We start from the raw sequence: 10098 nt of genomic DNA on the forward strand, positions 1-10098 counted from the left end.
CATACATTATGAATTGGTTAATTCTGGTTTGATGTCTAGTGATTATCAAAATGGACTTAACCATATTTGTTGGTCTACAAGTACTTTCTCTAATTTTGAGCTGCCCTCAGTTGATTATATTACTCAGCAGATCATGAAGTCTGAGACTTGCACCTGTTCACTTGATCCCTTGCCTACTGTTTTAGTGTAGTTCTGTATCCAGTTTCTTCTATTATTACAGCTATCATGTGTTCATCATTATCAACTGCTACTGTTCCTTCATCTTTCAAACTGGCTTCTATCACTCCACTTCTTAAAAACACTGGTGCTGATCTTAATGATCTAAATAATTACAGGCCTATTTCTAAGCTCCCTTTTATTTCAAAAATACTTGAAAGAACAGTAGCAGAACAACTTTAATCGCATTTACAAAGTAATGACATTTGCAGGCTTTTTCAGTCAGGTTTTTGACCCAAACATAGTACGGAAACAGCTCTTGTTAAGGTTATAAATGATCTTCTCCTATTCGCTGATTCTGGTCTTCTGTCTATTCTTATTCTGTTTGATATTAGTGCTGCATTTGATACTATGAGCCATTCAGTATTATTGGACTGACTGGCTGGCATAGAAATAGCTGATAATGCGCTTCTTTGGTTTTCATCTTATTTAAGTGACAGAAAACTTATTAAGAATACACATTCAGATCCTTTCTCCGTTACTCATGGCGTTCCACAGGGGTCGGTGTTGGGTCCGCTTTTTTTTTATATTCCTATTGGTCTTATTTTTTGTTCCTATGGTATTCATTTTAATTTTTACGCCGATGACGTGTACATTTCTGAAAGACCTAATGTTTTTCATCCCCCTCCTGATTTTACTAAATGTGTCCAGGACATTAATATTTGAATGTCAAATAATTTTTTTTAAGTTAAATACCAGTAAGACTGAAGCCCTCCTTGTGGGTTCTGGGTCTGTCTTAAACTCAATCCTGTACCTTGTTCATTGATAATAATCAGTCAATATTTCTGCCCAGGTGAAAAGTCTTGGAGTTATACTGGATGGTTTGCTTTCGTTTGGTTCCCATATCAGTAAAATTTCATGCTTTGCATTTTTTCATTTACGCAATATTGCCAGACTCTCTCAACATAGTACTGAAGTGCTTATTCATGCTTATGTGTTGTTCAGCGTGAGGAAATCGATGCAACGCCACAAATGGCGCGATCCATTAGCAGGCCGCTGTAGATTACCAGAGATTACTAGTCTGCAGAAGAAAAGAACAAAGGTCATGTATATTCAGAAGGATTAAAGGTTTAAAATCATCCATATGTTCAGATGAATAATGCACAATGTCAGATCATACAATATGCATTGTTTGTTTTACCCTCTGTTGAATAAAAATAAACTATGGCCTTTTTTAATCATACCTAACATGTATTTTATTAAAAACACAGCACAGTTTGTAATATTAAACATGAAAAATTAAATTATAAAAGCATTTATCAAGTTATTTTAGTAAATATAGGCTAGATGTTTATAAAGACTCTTGTCAGTTGAAAACATCAATGTTGTGCAGAAAGGTTCATGTGAACGCCAGCGGAGGACTGCATCCTCACATATTGCCTGCAAGGTTACTGTATGTCCAAGAAGAGTGAGCAAACTTGATTTAGGGTTGTGTTGTGTAGTTGTCTTGAGTGAAGAGTCCCTGCTGTACATTCACACACCATTCAGTCTTAATGTGTGACTACAACAACATTATGCAAATAACAATTAAAAGAATTTGACTGATTGACATCCCTGATAAATACATGCATTGAAATAACAGTCTCGAGGGAGTCACGTCTCTAAACGGGCAGCTTCTGCCAGATCAGTCCTTTCACACCAGTGGCTTCTCATCTTTATTTGTGAGGAGTAACATGAGTTTCAACTCAAGTTGCTTTTGTTGAACAATAGAAACCTACAACACTGTAGGAGTGTGAGATCCAGGATGGAGAAGGCAGAGAGACGCAGTGGATGATGTTCTGGTTCTCTCAGATCCGCTGAGGTGTTAGGAGTAGATGGACCAGTAGATGATGTTGAAGAGCGTGTAAGCGGCAGGAAAGATCACTCTGGAGTACTTGTCTATGGCATGAGTGTCTATCCAGACGTTGACGTATGCCAGGGGCGTCTTCACTCGGCTCGTCCTCCGGCTGTCGGCGAGGGTAAGCTGGGCCAGGATCCTCTCCTGCCTCGCTCCGTTCTCAGGCATCCCATACGTCCCCGCTGCGCTGGGATCCTCGCCGCTGTAGCACGTGGTCATCATCATGTCCTCGTCTGGGTTCACTAGTCCACACGTGCAAGGCAGCTGCAGCGTCAAGCCGTACACACAGGAGACACAGATGAGATGCAGCGACAGATCATTTCTGAGCATCACTCTCTCGTCATGTTAATGTGTGTGTGCTTACTTGATTCCTGAGCTTCCTCTCTCGCCGCTCCTGCACCGTGGTCAGGTAATTGACGGCCGCGTACTCGATGACGGAGAGGAAGACGAAGACGAAGCTCACCCACAGGTAAATGTCCACGGCTTTGATGTAGGAGACTCTGGGCATGGAGGCGTTGACTCCGGTGATGATGGTGGACATCGTGAGCACCGTCGTGATGCCTGTGAGTCAAAGCATGATTTTAAGGACTGTTGCAGCTGAACAAACAGGACAGGCAGACGCTTCAATCTGAAGAGACTTTTAGTGCATTCAAAGTATTCCTTTAGAATCGAACCCGTGATTTCAGCATTGCTTGCATCTTACCGACTGAACACGCTCTGTTTAATCTCTCACTTACATGACAGTAATTAATAAATGTTCAAGTGTATTGAGCGTGTCCATGTGGAGCGGGTTTCTCCTACCGAGAGGAACTCTGGCTGGCACGGCCCTGCGGTCGATCCAGAAGGACACCCAGGACAGCATGACCATCAGCGTGGCCGGGAAATACGTTTGCAGCAGGAAGAAGAAGACGTGCCGCCGAAGAGTGAAGTGTATGTAGAGACGATTGTACCAGCCTGGAAAACAGATCTGGATTAAAGCTCATAGGGAGTGTTCACACTACATGTGCAGCTCAATCACTGGTGCAGCTGAATACTTTACTTAAGATCAGTGGTACAGTGTTGGTGATTTTGCACATTCATTTTCAAAGCTAAGACAGTGCTGTTCAAGCAACAAAGCAGTGGAAAAAGGCCTGATATGTACAGCGTTAGTGTTTTCTACACTTCATTTGCATTTAACATCATTGATCACGGAGTCCCATTCTGGTTTCTAAGCACACACAGCTGCTCTGAGGCTCCAAACACCATCAGCGGTGCTACTGATGCTCATCTACATCAGCATCCAAACACAGTGAATTCAACATCTTTGTGGTTAGTTGCTATTTCAAAATGGCGGTCAAAAGTTTCTATTCATCTTGTTGGTCACAGTAACTCTTACTTCTAGACCAGAAAACTGGTGTTTAGACTGAGTCAGTGTGGATGAGAACGAGTGACACCTGCACAGTGACCTGCTTCACCTGAACGACAGCATCACCGAACCTCAGAGTTCAGGAGACACAGGGTCCTTTGGAGCAGTTCACACCAGAGATGAGCTTTGTTCAGTCTCAATGTTTAGCCTTTGTCCAGTGATGAACATCCTTCAGTCAGTAAGAGCTGAGCTTTGGGACACACGTCCAGAGCCACTGTCACTATTTCACAGGATTTGGTGGCGCTTCACTCTGAAACCTGAAGGATCTGTGCTAAACATTTGAGACGAGCGTCTGAGAGTGCTGAATCGTTACCTGTGCTGCTGTAGAACGCAAGCTTGGTTGTGGTGTGGAACTTCTGGATGAGAAACTGGGACAGAGAAATCTTGTCATCGGTGTTCAGCGACTCGTTGCCCTTCTTCCAGTAAAGCATTAGATCGTCGTCAGTGTACGCATCTGAAATAACAGCAGCACATCATCATCAGAAGATACACAGAGGTCAGAGGTCAGAGGTGAGGTGGACGGGTGTGTGCTGTGTCTGTGTACGTACAGCTCTCGATCTCCAGTGAGCACGTCTGTGTGTCCAGAGGGAATCGACTCAGGTCCATGTTACACATGGCAGTGACGGTCACTCTACAACAACACAACACATCCAGCGCTAGTTCAGATGACCCATGCATCGTCCAGTGAGAAGCGCAAACATCCTCAATAGTGCTACATTTACCAGCAGTAAATATTCATTTATTTTGCATATTTTGTGATTATTATGCATGATGCATGTTTTAATGAGTGGTGAAGGTTATGTGTGCTTTACAGAATTGTATAGAATTGCAGTGTAGTTCTTGCAATTGATGAATCGTGCTAAACCACATCTTTAGAATGAATAATAAAAAGTTACTGCCCTAACGAGTAACACGGTTTAGTTTGGTGCTTGGCGAGTGGTAATTATAGCCTCTGCTCAGACTGTTTGATCAGAGAGCATCAGTTGAGAAGGAGTGAGATGATTCGAGTCTCTTGATTGACTGAGATCTTTCACATCTGTCAGGTTGATGTGATAGCCCTCACCTCAGACTGTACAGGACGTTTCCGTCGGGATACACTCGTAGCATCACGTTGTCTGTTGTGGTGTCGTGGATGAAAGATCTTTTGGAGTGAACGAAGAACATGTCAGGAACCCAGATCTTCTTCACCAGCCGGCTGTCGAAGGTCATGCTTTGATTATTGGTGCTCGAGAAGGACAGGCGCTCGTCTTTCCAGTAATGTCTCAAATACAGGGTCATGGTAAAATCCTGAGGAGAAACACCAGATGCTAAAAACACTGAGGAATGAGACACACAAATAGACAGAATGCAAAAAAAGGTAAGAAAAGCTAGTGTGTGTTTTTTTAAAGAAAACGAGCAGTTAGTAAATGAATAGAGTGCAAGTCTTGAATAGAGTTAGAGGGTCAAATAAAGATGAAAGAGATGGGTTTTTAACCGATTCTTTTCCTTGAATATGTCTGTCAATTCAGATGATTCACAATAACAATAATAATAATAATAATAATAATAATAATGGCTCACTCTTAATCAAGCGCTCACCATGTCAGCCTCAGAGATGGTGTCGAGACTCTCCACCTGGACATCCACACCTACTGGAATCGGAGGTCCTGTACGTGGACAGGCAAAGACAGGATCGTTTCGCTCCTCACTTGTTGTATTTTTAGACATTAACTGAGTGCATCATTATCCTGAGATATTTCCACCGTGGCTACAGTAGAGCAGCGCTCTCTTTCTGTGAGCAGACAGGATTTAACTCTGCTGTATCTGTGTCCTATTTTAGCTCAGACTCACTATCGTCTGTGACACGAGCGCTCAAACACAAGTGGGTCACGACCGTCTCACATCTGGTCACCCGGCTCTGTTTTCATTTTTCTACATGCACATGCCAAGCCAAAGCCAAAGAGCCCAGGATAAGAGTGTTGTAATGTTATCATCAGTCAGTTATGATGCCTCCGTCATAAAGAAACTCGTGCTCTTCTCTGCAGTGCCTTGTGAAGCTGGATCAAGAGAGGGTTTTCATGTGAAGCAGATCCCTGGCTTTGATTCCCAGGGGAGGCATGAACTGATAAAAATGCACACTTTTGAACTAAAGAGTCTAACAAATACATAAATGTGATAAGAACAATTAAAAAAACATCCATCAATACAAAACATCCTGGCAAGGCCATCATTCTGAGATGTGTCTCATCACACGTCTGCAGTGTGAACCATGAAAACATGATCAATGCAAACCCATGCAGGATCTCAGGATGCTGTTTGTGGCTCGTGCTCACCTCCAAACGCAGGTCTCATTGTGAAATCATGGTCATCTATCCTCAACAGCTGCTCAGATTTGGTCATAGGAGACTTTGTCATGTCTGGACTTCTTCTGAAGATTGGGCTGCGATGATAATGAGAGTAGAACTATTAGAAAAGCTGTGGACGAGATACTCAAAGACACGCTTCAAAAGATATCCAACAGAAGTACATACACACTAATGGCACTCATAGATTCTGATCTCACTAGTCTGATATTTCTTCTTTTCAACTAAAAGAATATATATTGAAATCTCAATAAACACTATAAAACCATAAAGTCTGTAAAGATCCATATCCAAGATCCGAATTGAATGATGTTGTACCTGCCAGACTTGTGTGTTCCTCCATCCACTCGTGTTGTTTCTCGGCGTAATCTGTGAGGAAGAACAAGAGAAAGAGATGAAGTTCTGTGTATCAGCATGCCTTTCTCCTGTGTTTCTGCACTGATTCAGTGGAGTGGATGTAAACTTGATCCCATATGTTCAGAGCTGAGAGTACTGCCCTCGTTTTGATCACATTTGATTAAATATTTAACAAACGCACAGGGATGTCTGACAAGTGTCACACTTCATCTGTGATATTGTACATTTTCAGTGTTTGCTTTAGTGCAGCAGACATTTGTACTTTTCGATTTCTTCCAGCTTGTGATGTACAGCATCATCCCTGACTAACATCACATACATCTGAGCTGTTTTTAAAGCATCTCTGATGTTCAGCTCAGATCAAACACATCATTATGTGCAGATGACAGCTGAGGAGCTGGTGGGAACAGAGTCACAGAAGAAGGTGTGAGCATGAAGACATGTTTGATGTGATGGTACTGGTTTCGGCTGCTCACCAGCAGCTGGTTAATAATCCTCTCTGTGTCTCCTCCACGGACACGACACAACACTCGTCTGACATCGTGACAGTCATGTACAGGATCTGGACACTGATGTCTGTTACTGTGTTATGAAACGGTGCAGGGAGATAAAGGACCGTTTTTGGCACCGATGTGTCCATGAACATGCATGGAAACATTCCATTGCACGAAAGGATTTTTATAGTGGAAAAATGCTTTTTTAGTTATTCTTCACACAAAGAAAACAATGCTTCTTGTTCACAGAAAATTTTTTGGGAATAAAAAACTGTATGGCATCACTGCAAAAAATGAGACACTATGTGTAAAACTAGACATGTTTGAATGAGATAACAATGTTTTAAAAGAAACATTTTCCATCAAACTGAGTTAAAAGGTTACAGCCACTAGATGAGGATGACTGATGAGAAACTCACGGGAAGTCATATGCTGTCTGATTACCAACTCTTTTAAGGAATGAGGACTTTCTAGCACATTCTGGACACATGAGAAGAGTAAGACTCGCAGTGAAAACTGAGTGAAACTGAAGCTTCAGACATTGATATGAAATCCCACATTAAACAAGCAGGCAGACAGAATATTAGAAGATCATCAGATTTAAACTTACAATTAAACATCCTCATTTCCAGACTTTCTTCTATAATGAAAGAAACTACAACTCTAAGCGAGCCATCGTTTGATTTCATTCCTTTGCACTCGACAGGCCACGTTCACAACAGGATTATTACCTGCTTTGCTTGTAGGGCTCCGGTCTGTGACCTCTTATGTGGGCTGATCTTCCAGCGGCGCCCACCAGACAGACGCAGATGAACACAAACACAGTCTCCAGCTGCATGGTGCTCATATCCCTGTTCAGTGTTCACATCCTCCACACTTTGCAGCCAGAACAAGCCTCATCCTCTCTTTAGTGGCACAGCCTGAACAAACATGGACGTCTGTCCTGCTAACATCACACACAGTTTAATCTCCACACTGGGAAAAGCAATTTTGTCTAAACCCATAAATCCTTGAGCATCAGATGGCACAGATTTGATCCCTCCAGTGGTGGATGTGTTCTGCTCACGATGCGCTGCCCCAAAACAATTCTCCTAATGATAATGTGCTCTGCATTTCTCTGACGAGGTCAATCAAGAAGATGCTGCACAGATAGATACAGACATACAGAGAGACAGACAGACAGACAGACACACAGACACACAGACAGACACATAGACAGACAGACAGATACAGACAGATACAGACAGACAGACATACAGACAGACACAGACAGATACAGACACACAAAAAAACAGATACAGACAGACAGACACAGAGATACAGACAGACACAGACAGATACAGACAGACAGACACAGAGAGACAGAAAAACAGAGAGACAGATACATACAGACAGACAGAGAGACAAGATTACTGTTATAAACATGAACTGCATCCAAAAGGCAAAGGGGGAGGTGTTGCTTGAATTTATAACAATGTTTTCAGTATTTCTCAGAGGGCTTGCTTCAAGTATAACACGTTTGAAGAACAAATGTTAATGATAAATCCTGATAAATCCCCGGTGATGTTTGTACTGGCTACTGTATACAGGCCACCAGGGCACCAGCCTTTATTAAAGAGTTTGGAGATTTTACATCTGAGTTAGTTCTGGCTGTAGATAAAGTTTTAATTGTTAGTGATTTTAATATCCATGTTGATAATGAAAAAGATGCATTGGGATCAGCATTTATAGACATTCTGAACTCTATTGGGGTTAGACAACATGTTTCAGGACCTACTCATTGTCGAAAATCATACTCTAGATTTAATCTGTCACATGGAATTGATTTTCCATCAGTTCCTGCAGTGCTTTACAACTATAGGACAGGAAGAGCTAAATAAACTTATCACTGTATCTAAACCAAAAACAAGTTTATTAGATCCTGAAAGAGTTGTTACCTGTAGCCGAAGAACCACTTCTCAATATAATTAACTCGTCATTATCTGTAAGTCACGTCCCAAAACCATTCAAGCTGGCGGTTATTAAGCCTCTTATTAAGAAACCAAAACTAGATCCTAGTGTACTGGCAAATTATAGGCCTATTTCAAATCTTCCATTTATGTCTAAAATTTTTGAAAAAGTTTGTCTGCTCAATTGAGCACCTTCCTGCATAAAAATGATCTGTATGAAGAATTTCAGTCAGGTTTTAGGCCCCACCATAGCACAGAAACTGCACTTGTTAAAATTACAAATGACTTTTTTGTTTCAGATCAAGGCTGCATCTCACTTCTAGTCTTACTTGATCTTAGTGCTGCGTTCGACACCATAGATCATGACATACTCATAGATCGATTACAAAACTATACAGGTATTCAAGGGCAGGCTTTAAGATGGTTTAGATCCTACCTGTTTGATCGCTACTATTTTGTTTATTTAAATGGGGAGTCATCTCATTTATCATCAGTAAAATATGGAGTGCCACAAGGATCCGTCCTAGGTCCCCTTCTATTTTCAATATATATGTTGCCCCTTGGTAATATTATTAGAAAATACGGAATTAGCCTCCACTGTTATGCTGATGATACTCCGCTATATATCTCAACGAGACCAGATGAAACTTCCCAATTATCTAAGCTAACAGAGTGTGTTAGAAATGTAAAAGATTGGATGACAAATAATTTTCTCCAATTAAATTCGGATAAGACAGAGATATTAATTATTGGACCAAAAAACACTACACAGAATCTTGTAGATTACAATCTGCAACTAGACGGATGTACTGTTACTTCCTCTACAGTCAGAAATCTGGGTGTTATATTAGACAGCAATTTGTCTTTTGAAAATCATATTTCTCATGTTACAAAAACTGCATTCTTCCATCTTAGAAACATTGCCAAGCTACGAAACATGTTATCTGTTTCTGATGCAGAAAAGCTAGTTCATGCATTCATGACCTCTAGACTGGACTATTGTAATGCACTTCTAGGTGGTTGTCCTGCTTCGCCAATAAACAAGCCACAGGTCGTCCAAAATGCAGCAGCTAGAGTCCTTACGAGGTCAAGAAAATATGATCATATTACCCCAATTTTACAGTCTCTGCACTGGCTACCTATTAAGTTCAGTATCAGTTACAAATTATCATTACTTACCTATAAGGCCCTTACCTACTTACCTATTAGCTCCTGCGTACCTAACTAGCCTTCTACCACGCTACAACCCATCACGCACCCTAAGGTCACAAAACACTGGACTTTTGGTCGTTCCTAGGAAAGCAAAGTCCACTAAAGGAGGTAGAGCTTTCTCACATTTGGCTCCCAAACTCTGGAATAGCCTTCCTGATGTCTGGGGTTCAGACACACTCTCTCTGTTTAAATCTAGATTAAAAAACATCTCTTTCACCAAGCATTCGAATAATGTATCTCATAATTTGTGATTGCAGTTATCTGATAAAATGTGCATTATTATTCT

General features: G+C 41.3%; 1 protein-coding gene across 2 annotated transcripts in view; it reads right to left on the bottom strand.

Annotated features, from left to right (window-relative positions):
- Nucleotides 1–1446: 1446 nt before the first annotated feature.
- LOC127933214 (gamma-aminobutyric acid receptor subunit rho-1-like) overlaps nucleotides 1447–10098 on the bottom strand; it is a 29029-nt gene continuing 20377 nt past the window's right edge. The window contains exons 1-10 of one of the 2 annotated variants that reach the window (XM_052530020.1): nucleotides 7383–7849; nucleotides 6119–6169; nucleotides 5771–5877; nucleotides 5037–5104; nucleotides 4522–4745; nucleotides 4007–4089; nucleotides 3772–3912; nucleotides 2855–3007; nucleotides 2418–2614; nucleotides 1447–2317 (exon numbers count right to left, since the gene is read on the bottom strand). In XM_052530020.1, coding sequence (XP_052385980.1) covers nucleotides 2021–2317; nucleotides 2418–2614; nucleotides 2855–3007; nucleotides 3772–3912; nucleotides 4007–4089; nucleotides 4522–4745; nucleotides 5037–5104; nucleotides 5771–5877; nucleotides 6119–6169; nucleotides 7383–7498 — 1437 coding nt within the window. In that variant the 5' untranslated portion in view covers nucleotides 7499–7849 and the 3' untranslated portion in view covers nucleotides 1447–2020. Of the gene's footprint in view, nucleotides 2318–2417; nucleotides 2615–2854; nucleotides 3008–3771; nucleotides 3913–4006; nucleotides 4090–4521; nucleotides 4746–5036; nucleotides 5105–5770; nucleotides 5878–6118; nucleotides 6170–7382; nucleotides 7850–10098 lie in introns of those variants that run through there. The other variant, XM_052530021.1, reaches the window with a different exon arrangement.

This window comes from Carassius gibelio, chromosome A17 (genome assembly GCF_023724105.1).
Source record: "Carassius gibelio isolate Cgi1373 ecotype wild population from Czech Republic chromosome A17, carGib1.2-hapl.c, whole genome shotgun sequence".
NCBI classification, from domain to species: Eukaryota; Metazoa; Chordata; class Actinopteri; order Cypriniformes; family Cyprinidae; genus Carassius; species Carassius gibelio.